The 13,882-nt window shown below is 42.0% G+C and overlaps 1 protein-coding gene across 19 annotated transcripts in view; it reads right to left on the reverse strand.

The window, feature by feature from the left end:
• NRG1 (neuregulin 1) overlaps positions 1–13,882 on the reverse strand; it is a 443,600-nt gene that overhangs the window by 87,778 nt on the left and 341,940 nt on the right. For 5 of the 19 annotated variants that reach the window (XM_038125660.1, XM_038125657.1, XM_038125656.1 and 2 more), the window contains exon 1: positions 11,781–13,035. The exons of 11 other annotated variants lie outside the window; for them this stretch is intronic. In XM_038125660.1, coding sequence (XP_037981588.1) covers positions 11,781–12,408 — 628 coding nt within the window. In that variant the 5' untranslated portion in view covers positions 12,409–13,035. Of the gene's footprint in view, positions 1–11,780; positions 13,197–13,882 lie in introns of those variants that run through there. 3 more of the 19 variants (XM_038125669.1, XM_038125652.1, XM_038125670.1) reach the window with 3 other exon arrangements.

The raw sequence follows: 13,882 nt of genomic DNA on the forward strand, positions 1-13,882 counted from the left end.
AGATCATTAACGGTGCAAGAAAATGAAGCACAGGGAAGACTGAGGTTGAGATTACACATGGGAAGTCACAATTTGACAGTTTTAAAATCTCTCTTAACAAGTGAACATCCCCAGCAACTCTCTTACTTAAACAAATATCACTAGATTTGTAGCCCTTCTGCTACATATTCTTCCTTTACTTCAGGAATATTCACCCTATGGGACCTCCCTGAGGATGCAATACAATGCTTTTTAAGCAAGCAGAATTCCGAGCAGATTAAGCGTTAGATTTCAAAGCATCGTTCTAAGGTTTCAAATTATCGTCCCAATATTTCTTCTATTTTTACATTTAAACCAGGAGAGGTCAAGCTACAACTGGAAAGGTAGACAGCATTTCCAATCCTGAATTCAGCACCAGGTAAAACAAAGGTCAGTGTAGCTGAACTGCCCACTAGTTTTCCATGAAAACTAGAGCCAGTGTGTAGGTAAAAAGTTGTTTCAAGTAATTGTTGTAATCATGAAGAAATCTCCATCGACCTAAAGTCACCAGAGGGAGAGATTTGAATTTGTTAAAGCTTTTCTCTTGATGAGACTGGGATATGAATCAGTTACCTTAGGGTAGCAAGTTACTGTGGTACAACTGGTGACATTGCTGTGGTTGATGAAGGTTAGTTAACCCCCAAAGGAAAAATTACTGCAGTTTAATATGTTTATTCTTAAAAGAACTGTGGTTAATTTCCAGTTTGGAAAATCTATTTTCAGCTCAGTCTTGCATGATACAGATTTTCCTGCCAGATCTGAACACTCCAAATTTTCTCTTATGTGACCTGTAATTACACAGAAGTCCTGATCAAGTTGTCTGATTTTTCTCTATTGAGTGACATTCTTAAGATCTCCTTTGAAGGGGCAGTATTTACACGACTTGATCAACATTTGCCAATAGTGCTTTTTGAACACTGTGTCTGAGTTTCTGCTAAGTCATAATTTTTGATCAATTATCAGAAAAAAAAAGCCATTATGTCATCATCATTTGTAAAACAGAATAACGTATGAAAACCAAGATATGAATTAAATGTAAGTTAACATCAGACAGTAATGCCGGTGTACCCATTTGTTAAAAATCAATGTGTATTAGCATCCTGAAAGTATCAGTAACACCCCGGAGAAGACATTACAAATAATTTGCAAAAGCAAAAGCAAAGCATAGCCACGTATTATTTGGCAACTTGGGGAAGCTGCTAGGTATGTGAAGGACAAGTAAATTTAGATTCTTCTTTGAATCCTGGCAGATTGACACACAGTAGACCCTGGATCTCAGTCCTGTTTAGGAAACATCAGAATATTTTTCTGTTTTGTTCATCTTCAGCCCCCTCCCCTGCAAGCTTCTGCTCAGCTAAATGGCTTTTATGAACCAGTACTTCCTCTGATTCACAGCTAGCAAATCTGCTTCCTGGGCTTGTAATAGTTATCTGAATACACTTACAGAACATGTCATTTTAATCCTTCCTTCAAATCTGGAGAAGGAAAAACTGCACACATTAAGCAATCTATTACCAACAATTAGGAAAATTACAGGGTTGCTTGAGAAGCTACTTATACGAGAGGCCTCTATTAATCTCTACAGCACAGCAAATCCAAATGCTTGGAGATAGCAAACAACAGAAAGATTGTTAGCCACATTCTTAATCATTCACACGTTCAAATCCCATTTTGATGGCTTTACTGGCCAGATACCATTTTAAAAACCAAAAGGAGAATTTTAAGGTGTCTTTCTGTTAACTGATTTTGAAGCAAGTCTGTGTCCTAATGCATTCATTGGCCTTTTCATCCAGAAGCACAGCCTCTCTTTGCTCACAAATAGAATGCATTCACAGTTGTATGTCCCAAAAATTATGCAATTGGAGGAATTTGCAAATATTGTCAGTAATGACATTCAAAATCTATTAATACTATACTAAATCAACACCTCCAAAAATAAGGATAAGCTGACTAACCTCCATGAGGCAAAGGCTGGGGCACACTGAGGGGTTTTGAACAAAGTGATGGGAAGGAATTCAGTAAGAGAGAGACACTTTGCAGTGTCTGCAGCAAGAGCAGAGCAACTCCGGCCATTGGGGTGGCTGGAGAAAGCAGGGCATGAAGGGCAATTCCTTGGATCTCTCCATCAACAAAAAGTGTGCACTCAGCACAGCCGGATGGCAGGATGATCTGCCCTATAGAGGATCCCTTAGAAATGCACGATGGACAAAGGGAATGATTGCATTCCCAATTCATATCCTCAGCAGGGGAAAAAGCTGCTTTGGGATCTGCTGCAAGTGCCACGCAGGCTGTAAATACCTGTGGCATTGGAGAACAGATTCTTCCTGCTTTTATCCAGTCAAGAAAATATCAGACCTTCCCTGCTCTCCTGTGCTTGACAGCTACAATCAATTCTTTGCAGTTTCCTGGCCCTTTCCTGGCTACTTAATGATGTTCTGCTCTTGCAAGTATGAGTTCAAGCCTCTCTAAGATTCTGCACCAACACAGCAGGAAGCCTTTTGTCTTGCTTTTGATCCTGTACTCCTTAATTCCTAGAATCGTAACAACATATTCAGTGGTTGGTTCCCTGATCAACTCAGACCAGATACATAAATGATCATTCTTTCATTCCCCTATTCTTGTCCCTCTCACCCTGACACACCTAATTGCCCTTGCTGAGGCCTTATTATTGCCTTATTACACTGCTAACTGTCCTGCTGAGCACACCCACAGCCCAAGAAAGCCTATTTTGAAAATATAAAAATGTCTTTAAAATCCCAGATATCTTGACGTTATTAGCCATTGCAACTTTCTTGGTCTATGATCATGCCCCATTATTTTCATGTCCTGCTACTTTAAAAGATGCTATAAAAGCACCAAAATCCTCCATCCCACTAATTCATGCACTAGGACAGTTTCCACTTTTGGAAGGAAGAGCCGAATGTTGGAGAAGTTGAGATAATAAACTGAGTGAAGGGCAAAGTAATGAATAATAAGCTGCATGAAGGGCAAAGTGATGAAACGGTCCTTGGGACAACAGTGGGAGTAGTGCCAGTGGGGCATGGAGGGAGAAATCTTTGAAAGCCTGAGCAGAAGTCAAATGTACAGGGGAACTCTGAACAGTTCAAACCATTGAGCTGGCCTCCCAAGAAGACTTGCTGAAGTCATCATTTGGAGTAAGACAGAACCAGATGAGGAACAAGGGAGCTGAAACTCCTCCTAAAATGTGCACAGCATTGCCATGGCTGGGCAATATTTGTCTTTTCTTCCCTTGGCTGGCCCTTAGAATTATTATTCCAGTGAGAAGCAATATGCAACTCTGGGAGTTAAAGAAGCAGGTTGGTGAGGGTCCTTGCATGTGTGAGTCATTGGTCTTCTGCTCTGACTAGACTACTGATTTACTGCTTAAAATATTAAAAAACCACTGATGTTACTTTATGCATCTTGAGTACATCTAAACAGTGGTCAAGGCAATGAGCAGGTTTTGTCGTCTTTTGCTGGGATTTTGGATTAGTCCATGTCTAAGTAACATCAAAATGATGTCTCTATTTATCTGAAAAAAAAGAAAGTGTGAAGAATGATGAAATAATTCATGGACTGGAAACAACTTCTTTCATGGGGAGAATCATAGAGTTCAGTCTACCTACCCTGTCAAAAAGGCTTATCTAATGTTGAGCTGATTATACTGCATATGGACTTTCATGAGTATGAAACACATGGCACGGAAAAACTTTTTTATCTAGGAGAGAAAGGTGTAAATGAACGAGTGGCCAGAATACAAACAAGTATTTTCAAAGTCAACGTAGGTGGTTTTATTTAAAAGAGATGCTAGAAAAAGGGAAAAGGCAGACAATGTCTTGTTCTCAGGTTTCACACCACAACTGAAACACCCCACAGGAGGGATGACACTGTGTCATGTGCATTCCAGTGCTCTTATAGGTTTTACAGGGCTACAGACCTGAGAACCTTTATACCAGTGAAAATTCAGGCCATTTAATTCAAGTTGAAATACTAAATTAATTATCCAGATTAATTTAATATAGGGAAAAGCCCAAGTTTTTCTTCTCAAGATGCTGTTCCAGTAGCCTTACACTTGCTTCCACTTACATCCTTAGAAGATTTAAGGATTTAAGTAATTTTTTATGAGCTCAGAGATATTTCATTTTTTTTATATGAGAAAAACTTTTCAATGAGCTTGATACTCTTTTTTCTACTTTGATCTGTCTAATCACATGAATTAATTGACTCTTAAAAATTTGTAAAATTCAAACATCTTTCAGGAATTCCATACAAATACTCAACTATGTCACAAATCATGCTTAAGATCACAGCTTCATATACTCCCCCCAGTGCCATGCGACTACCAACCCAGTATTGATTTTCTTTCATCTCAAAAACTCAGACAATATTCATTGCCAAAATAAAAAGCTGTGTGAGTTATGAGAATGCACTGCCAGCAAGTTCCAGGATGAAGCAGAGATATAAAAAGTGGGGGAGGGGGCAGGGAAAGCATATGTGAAAAGCTGAATATACTCTTGCGAGAAGACATACATGGAAATAAGGCTTTTGTAGCTAAACAATGGAGGACCAAACATAACAGATGGATGCTGCAATACTACTGATTTTGTCCACAGCTGAATGGACCTTGTCTCTGGTTTAGCTTAGGGAAGCCTTGAGTGATGGCTAAGTATGTCCCACTGAATTTGTTCCTGCACATTCTTCCTCAGCTAAAACCTTTTCTTTTCTCTCAGTGACTAAGACTCTATTGTGAATGAGGGGAAGGATGAGACAGGTCAGAGTGTAAATGAGCAGAGTTCATATTCCCTCAAAATAATGTGTTTCTCCCTTGCTGCTCCCTAACTGCCAAACAATGGTCATGCTCCAGCTCCTGAGTTTCATGTGTACCTCCTACTGTGTCTGGTACTTCACAAAATGTTTTAAAGTGAAAGATCAAGATGTGATTCACAGTGCTCACTCTCCAGGAAAGTGGGGTCCTTTCAGTATAAGCTGTAAAGATAGCCAGTGTGCCTAATATAAAACTGTCCACAAAAGACAGGGCCTGCTCCTCTTTATGGGGTGCCTGGGGAACAAGAGGGCAGAAGACTTCGGTAGAAGATACTCTAAACCCACCTATCCATTTCCAATGTACACACTATGATTCAGTCCTTGATTTTATGTGGCTTGAACACGACCTGAAGCACCAAGACTTCTGTTGTTGCTTAACTTAGTACTGTGTAACAATAACCCAGCTTTGAGTCCAAACAGATCTGAATCCCTCAAAGAATACAAATCTCTTCCCTCAGTCAGAGAAAGCCCTTTCTCCTAACTCCAGCTGATCCAAGGTGAAACAGGCATTTTCTTTTCAAAATTCTTTTATCACCTGCTTTGGCATTTTTTAGGTCTGTCTCCCCTTTCCTAAAAGAGAGACAGTGCAATCTCTGCCCAGGTACTGTCTGCAGCAGATTGGCATCACATGTGCCCTCCCTGAACCAGCTGCCTCATTGCATTGCTATTGATTCTGAGTTGGATTTCTGCAGCAAATCTATTGCACTTCCATTAGCAAGACTGCAAATGATGAAAATGCTCATTTATATCATCCCAGCTCTGCACCACAATTAACCTGCTACTTAGCCTCCAGCAAGCCAAATTGCGCTTTCTCATCTGATGCAGAGAAAGTTCCCCGAGGTTTCTCTGTAACCAGAAGTTAGGCACAGCAAATCTGAGGTAGGCTGCTGTGTGCTTTATTTGCAGTGCATTAACAGGAAATCAAACAGTGTAAAAAATACAACAGATCTAGAAAGAGGATAAATTTAGTCCTCTGCAGTGAAAATCCAAACCCTGAATTTTGTAATTACATCAATTATTAATCAGTTTTCCTTAGAAACTTTTGATGCAGAGCAGTCAATATGTCATTTTTTAATAAAGAAATAATGGCCATATACTTTGCATATCTACTGTATTCTCTATACCCACACATGCATCCGAATATAAATGAGGAGGGAGAACATGGGAAAGGCTCCATGTAGCACAAATACATGACTTACTCTCAGGGAAGTTTCCAAAGCAAAATGAAGCTTTAAAACATAAATGCAAGTGCAGACTACTATTTTGTACTGAGGGATTCAGACTGTTATTAAGAAAAAACACTCCAGGAAATACTGCATTTTCTCCACTATGTTCTGTGCACAATGAATGGTTCATTAAAGGAAAACCACACCCATGAGGAAATTTTGAAAGCCATGAATTTGGGGTGCTTGTTCAAGAGAAAGAAACACAAGAACAATCCACACAGATTGCTGCATGTTAAACAGAATTGTTTCCATGCAATCAATGAAAGCTAAAAAGGGGGGGTGGGGGGTGGTAGAGATACTGAAAGAAACAAAACAATAAATTTGTCTGAGCAAACTGTGTTTGCTGAGGACATTTTAAAGACAGTGTGAGCTAACTGCACTGGGGAGGGGAAGTCTCAGTTATTGCTTTGGAAGGCTTAATGGATCTGAACTCCCTAAAAATTGCTGCATCTTATGCATCTCACCCCATCAATCCCCATGAGTGCTCCTGTCACAAGTATACACCTCTAGGAGCCATCATGACCTTTGGAACAGCAGAGCAATACAGACTGGCTGCCTCACTACAGTGGCACTTGCTTTATTGCTGTTTGTTAATGGAGGCCTAGTTGTGTCTCCTGGGCCTACTGAGATCAGCATCCCTTTACTACGCCCCTGAGTTAGGCTCAAAACTTGTCTGGTATCTTAACCATGATTAATTGTAACTTCCCTGTGACAAGATGTTGTTAATCCACAGGACACATAAAGAAAAGTCATGGCTTTCAAAATGACTCCTCATATTGTGTAGTAGATATTTAACTTAGAAACTGAATTGCAAGGGTAGTCTCCCTGTAGACCCATGGGAAAAGAGAGTGACTTCTGTTAGAATCACTCTGGGAATTGTCTGGAGGAAGTCTCTCCCTTTATGCTGGATATACAGCTGAAGGCTAACTAGCTTCCTAATGCAGGCACTTAAGTCAGGTATCTGAAGCTAATCAAATCCAGTACTGTGTCAGAAATGAACCAGCATGTGCTTTAAGTTCCTGCATCTTCAAGTTTTGGGGAAAAAACAATCTCTCCTGTGGCACTGCTCTGCAGAGCAACAGTGAGCATAGAAAAGGCTGAAGTAGAGCCTGTACTGTATCATGTCCTCTCCCCTCCCCTGAGTACAGTCCCTTGCAGCTCTCTGAGACATCCCAGACCTTGACATGTCTCCAGAGGTCACCAGGCATGGACTCAATCTTATGGTGTCGTGATGTGGATTTGAAATACAGAGCATGGGTGGTCAGAATTAGACTCTTTCAAGAATAAGAACAAACATTGCATGAAGATTTTATGAACAAACTCTCTGTCCTTAAATTGAAGTTAGATGGCTGCAGCACTTCTAAGTGGAGGGAGAGGCTCCCTCTAGCCTGCCATCAAGCTAAAGTACAGACCTTCCCAAATGACTGTGAATAGGAGAAAGGACATCAAATGCAGAGCTGAGAAAGAATGTGTGGAAGTGAAAGAGGCAGGGAAAAAATGTAAGAAATATTTACGGTATGATACAAGGTACAGTACAATTTTTAATAAATTTTTCCCATCTCTAGCTCTAAAAAGACACAAGAAATTTAGCCATTGTGCCTCAACTTAAGACGGTCTCGCTTCTTTTATTAAACTATGCCTTTATCAATACAGAAATATTCCTTTCCTTTTGACTTACCTTTTGGATGTTAATATTATTTTTCCCTTGCTGTAAGGGAAAGGAAAGCTCAATGCTTTAAAGCATTGCCATAATTAGGGAGCTTGTTAATCTTGGAGTGCAGCTTGTCAAATGACAAGGGGAGCTGAGACTACTTCCCAGGTAAACAGCCACTACCAGGCTTCAGAAGCAATCTTTTTCCACTGAGGATGAGAAAGCAACATCCTTTGCTAATAATGATGAACACACCTGAAGTGGAAGCAGAAATCAGAAACACTGGAAGAGAGCTGTCCCTCCAGTAGTCAGGGGTAGTTGACAGTAATGTAGAACTCTTTTTTCACTTCGCCACATTCTCTAGGCAAGGCCCAGGATAAGTGAGATAGGAAGGAGTCCTGCCTGCCTGCCTCCCAAGGGACATGCACAGGTCCAGGGCTGTAAGGAGATGAAGACATGCCTGTTGATCATCTGCTGGCCACCAGCACAGCATGTGTGTAGCTGGCACATCACTGCATGGGACGTGAGCTGGCCAGGGAAGCCAAAAGTGAAATGGAGACAGGCTGTGTGGATGCGCCACTGGGCATGTGCATCCTCTGGACCCGGCTCTCTGATGGTCCTCAAGCTCTGCTCTCAGGGAAACCCACTCCAGAAAAATCATGCTGTGGTCTGTCTCCTGCCCTGTCTCTTGTGTGCCCTGCGGCACTTGACCAAGTTATAAGAGTTGTGGTCCCAAAGCCAAGACCTGCTTGGGTTGGCCTGCCAAGGCCTACAGTGCCTCTGCTCTGGGGCAGAACCACAGGAGTGCTGCACTGTTTTGGCAGAGCTGTCACCCCAGAAAGGCAAGCTCCACATGGGCCTTTCTGGGAGTTTTTGCGGGGAAATCTTCTTAAACGGAAAGAGGAGGCTTTAGGAAGACCTTTAAAGAGGGGAATGGTTGGTTTGGCTATTGTTACAGAAACACATTTTTTGCAGTACTATAGAACTGAATCTCTAACCAGCCTGGGTAAAGGGTAGTAATTGTGTTTGAAGGTGATAGTGTTAGAAGAAGTGAAATTTAGCTCCTGAACTGAGTTAGCATTTTTACAATCTTCATGTCTTCTCAGAGGGAGGGAGATTGTAGGTTAGGGTGTATTATTACATCCTGCTTGTAATAATATATTCTCTGGTGCAATTATGCTAAGATTGACAATCTCCCTAATTATGGGAATGCTTTAATACATTCACCTTTCCTTTCTCTTTCAGCAAAGGAAAAATTATATTAAGATACTAAAGGTAAGCAAAATGGAAAGAAATATTTCTGTATTTATAAAGGGCAAATAATAATCAAAGGAACACAACAAGTCTTGAATCTAATACACCAGACACAATTATCAGGATTGTCTCTCTTCTGCTTTCTCTTCCAGGCTCCAGGAGAAAGAAGAATCAATTAGCCCTCTGCAGACTATGACCTTGAAGGATACAGCTTTAAGGGGAATATGCTGAGTAAGACACTAAAGAGAGAAGAAGAGAAAAAGATTTGGGAACTCATGGAGGGGAAAGATTCAGAAACAGTACATCAAGCACAGCAGATGAAATGTGCATTTTTTTTTTTTATTTCTGCACTGGAAAAAAATTTCAGCACATAAAGGACTTTCTGGGAACATTACCTCACGCTGCCTGAAAAGAAAAAAAGGACACTGAAAGGCAAAAGAAGGGACAATCCAATTTGCAGATGCTACTTTTCAAGCCATGTCACTGAGAATTTTATAGCTGTCAAAGTCATTAAAAAAAAAAAAAGTTAGCACTGGTGCAATCTGTCAACCTCTTCAACAAATCTTGCTCTACATAAAACACAATGATGTGTTTGAAATGCAGCTGTTTCAAAAACCCCAAGACAGTGCTTTAAGAGCCGTCCAAAAAAGTTCTTTTCATGCCTCTTGGAATTCTTAGGCAGACCTTCTGCAGTATATTTTTCCAGCTAGATTTTCTGATTTTTCTTTTCAGATAATCAGAGACGCTTGCCATAGTCAGAATTATGTACCACACTTAGAATAAATTCTGAATATGCAATATTCTCCCCTAGAGCAAACCAAACTTGATCTGCTACCAGTTTTCCCTCTCCTTTCAGTTTGTAGCTATGGAATTCTACAATGCCTTAAAAACACATTCATCTTTAAAAAATAAGGCTAAATTAAACAAAAAACCCAACCCCTCCAAACCCCTATATACACAAAACCTCAAAATCAAAAAACCCCTCTGAACCTAATCACCGAACTTCTGGACCACCATTTATTTCCCAGATGTGAGCAGCTCTGAATGCAGATAATGGCTTTCTGTCAGTGACAGCTCCAAAGAATCTGTTCTGTGCCCCTCCACCCCTTCCTTTACTTCAGAGATGAAGTTAGCATGTTTTTGAAAAAGGTTTGCCACATATGGGGAAATTCAGGAGGGATTCTTGATGCAATTATGACTGAATAGTGGTCTCTGGTCACTTCAGGAAGCAAAATGTGTTAAAAAGTCATATATTTCATGTCAGAATGTCTGCACTACAAAAAAGATTTTATGCATCAGCAATATTTAAAAGAAAGTTCACTTAGTATAGTTATATTTAATTGCAAAGGTGGTTAATCCAAGAAATACCACAGACAAAGCCCCCTGTCATTTAATGCTACAGCAGTATTTCTCTATTAGACTGTTTCCATCTGACAAATTACTTTTAATCTCAAAGATGGTTGCCACCCATTATCTAAGCAAAAGGCAGCAGAGTTTCTACAGGAATACTCAGAACTTTCTTTCACTGATTCTGGAACTGCTGTTCAAGATTGACTCTCAGCTTAAAGGACCTCCTCTGAAATCACTGTAGTTATGCTCATTTTCACTGGCAAGGGGGTTGGCCTAAAATGTTAGATTTAATCCAAACGCCACATATCTTAACTAAGTTCAGTCCCAGTGGGGCTAAACTTAGAAGTGAACTTCTGGTGACTTCAGAGCTCCAGGGCGAGGTCCAGTATGTGCCATCTTCAATGTGCCAACCTGCGGCATTACAGGGAAGGCATGAGGGAGAATAAATGACATGGGGACCTGCAAGGAAATTTTTAAGGTATGCAATTTTTCACTCTGATCACTGCAGTTTTCCCCAGGAAACCTCAGCCCTGTGCTCTCCGCAGAAGAGTGTGCAGTCTTCTTTTTTACTAGAGTTACACAGCTTTACACAGCTCAGGAAATGCTGTCTTGGTTTGCTTTGAATTTGGTGAGTTAAAATCATGAATGTCAAAGGAATGACACGTCAGCAATGCAGTATTTTGAGGCTTTATTATTACTACTAAGAAAATAATATAGATACCTTTTTTTGTTTGTTTTTTTGATGAGCAAAAACTAATTTGGAAATTGACTCTTCCTACATCGGCAAGAATTCTTTCCTGAAATGCCCCACAAAAGGCAGTAAGGCAATACATGAGAAACAAGTTAAACAAGAAGCAGCTCCTAGAGATAGGGGAAGACACAGAGAAATGTATGCTTTGCTCTTAAGACAAAGGGGAAAATCATAAGCTAGATGCTAAATTAATAGTTCCCAGTTTCTAACTGCTTCAAATCTGCTGTTGCTTTTTCTCACTGTTCTGAGAGTTTCATGAGGATGATAGGGATATTTGGCAGCCACAGACTTCAGGAAGGATGTACCAGAAATGCTCTGCAGGCAAAGCAAAGAACACACATGGAAGATCCAGCCCTAGAGAAAAAAGCCAATTTATAAGGAAAACACACTATGTGGAATAGCTATCAGATAAACCCTTGAAGCAAATAATGTACTTCCCTACAAGTGGATGTGGAGAAAAAGGTGGTACTAGCCCTTTACAGACATCCCAGATGAAGTCCTGCATATCTCAGAATTAAGTTCTGAGGACTCTAGATGCTGTTCTCAGAAGGCAACCCATGCTATACCTGTCTTGGCGTGCTTAAGCTTTGCAAGTCAATCACATGCCCTCCTTGTAGACAGTCACAGAATAGTTAAGTGCTTTTTTATTTTTTTCTTTTTCTGTGAAAGGGGAAAAAACCCAAAGAAACACATAGCTTTTACTTACAAAGTTTTGGAGCAGTTTGGAGATTGGTTTCTGTTGCTTGTGCCTGAGATGCTGTGGTAGGCTCCAGGGCGGGTGGTGACAGCGAAGGTGCGGCAGAGGACAACAACCCAACATCTAGGATGCGGTTATATAGAGAAGGCTGGAGGAACGGTTTGGAGGGTACAAGTGAGCTGTCACTGTGCACTGTCACTTCAGCCTTGCTCTTGGGGCTAGGTACGAGGAAGGGTGAGGCATACACCTCCGAAGGCACCCAGGCAGACAGAGCTGTAGGATCCACAGCACTCTTTGGGTCTTGTCCTATCCTCCCAGGGTCAAGGTGGGTAGGAGAGTCATACTCAAAAATCTTGTCCACAAAGACCCACTTGAGGCCAGCAATGCAGAGGCAAAGGCTAAGCAGGCAAGCCAAGATAGGGGCGATGCAGATCTTTTCAGAGTTGAGGCAGCCCTTCAGTCGCTCTGCCTCCAGGCACGCACAGCAGGTTGCGGCAAGGCCTGCTATCCCCTGGACCCTCCTGTCCTCTCTTTGGGTCCCCGGCATGTTCTCCTCATCCGGGAGCCCGTTGAGGGACGCATCAGGGCTCAGCTGAGCTGAGGGGCTGGGGAAAGTGTCGGCAGCTACTTCAGACATGTTTAAGCATCAGCTCTCAAACAGCTCACCTCCAAAAGGCCTTAACTCTATCACAGTCCATTACTGTGAGACACAGACAAAAAGAGATGGTAGTAATAGTCACAGTGCTCTGCAAAAATCACAGAGTGGGAGTCAATAAAAGGTCGAAGCTCAGCAACATCATCCAAACTGAGAGAGGAGTAATGCACAGGAAAAATTAGATCCCCCCAGTCCCTGTGCCCCCAAGCCCTCTGTCACTGTCTCTGCTTCTCTGAAGTGAGAATAGCTTTGCAATTACTGAGCTCCTGTTTGCTAGCCACTTCTATAATTCCTTAAATGCCTCTCAAGCAATTCCAGCTCTTCTGCAGGGGGAAGAAACATTCCCCCAGAAGCAAGCACAATAAAACAAAATAGGGGTAAGGAGGGTCATGAGATAAAGAAAACCACAAACACTGAACAAACTGACCAGATTAAGTAAACCAGTAGCCCAGAGCGAAAGGCAAGACTCTCACCTTGAGCATCTGAGGCTGGTATCTGCTCAGACGAGGAAAACAATTGTCATGCGGTAGAAGGAGCAAAAGCAAAATCTCTAACAACAGCGGCAACGGCAGAAGTGACAGTAGCAGCAGCATCCTGTCGTGTTACAGCGGCGGCTGAAAGAGGCTGAATCATTATAGAGCAGCAGGTGCTCGCTGTCTGAGCATCCCTGCAAACAATATCATTACAGAGAGGTTTGAAAGCAAGAGCGATGCCAAGACGGTGGTAACTCCCTTTATCTCCCCTCCCTCTTTGTCCTCCTTGAGCGCTCATTCACTTTCCTCCGTTCCCCACCCTCCCCCCCCCCCCCCCCCGCCCCGCTCCCCCAGCCCCCTCGCAGCCTGTTTCCCTGATGTACAGACTCGCTCCTTCCTCCCCTACCCCACCCCCCGCACTCTGCAGGGCTGCTCTGAGTGAAATCAGTACACCCAGCAACGCAGGACTGTCAGTGACTTCCTATTTTATCCAATTAGGAGGAATAAAGGCCATCAAATCAAAGGGAGGGAGCGGACAGGAGTTGCTCAGCCACCCACTCCCTCTCTCCAGGCAAAGCACGGCCAGAGGCGGCGGCGGCCATCGATGGCAAAGTCCTCCAGCAAGGACTGGGTGTCGGTGGGAGCTCTTTGGGTTGGACTAGGCTCGCTTAGTCTGATATTCGATCTCTCCCAGGGGAAAAACCTCTTTCCAGAAGCAGTTTCTCCCTGCCTGACACCTAGAGACAGCTTCTCTTTCCAGGCTCCTAAGTAAGTTTTATTTCCTAGGAATAGGGCTGGAATGCATCTTAGATCAAGCAGAGGAAATAAAAAACCCCAAGCCATTCCCATCTCTTATAAATTTTCATTCAAGTTATTGCAAAGAGGTTTGCTTTTTTTAAAATTCCATTTTACAACCTCCTTTCCAGACCCTTTTCCAAACCCAAAAAAACCCAGACTTCACACTAAAGTCAGTTCCTGAATGC

This window comes from Motacilla alba, chromosome Z, assembly GCF_015832195.1.
Source record: "Motacilla alba alba isolate MOTALB_02 chromosome Z, Motacilla_alba_V1.0_pri, whole genome shotgun sequence".
NCBI lineage: Eukaryota > Metazoa > Chordata > Aves > Passeriformes > Motacillidae > Motacilla > Motacilla alba.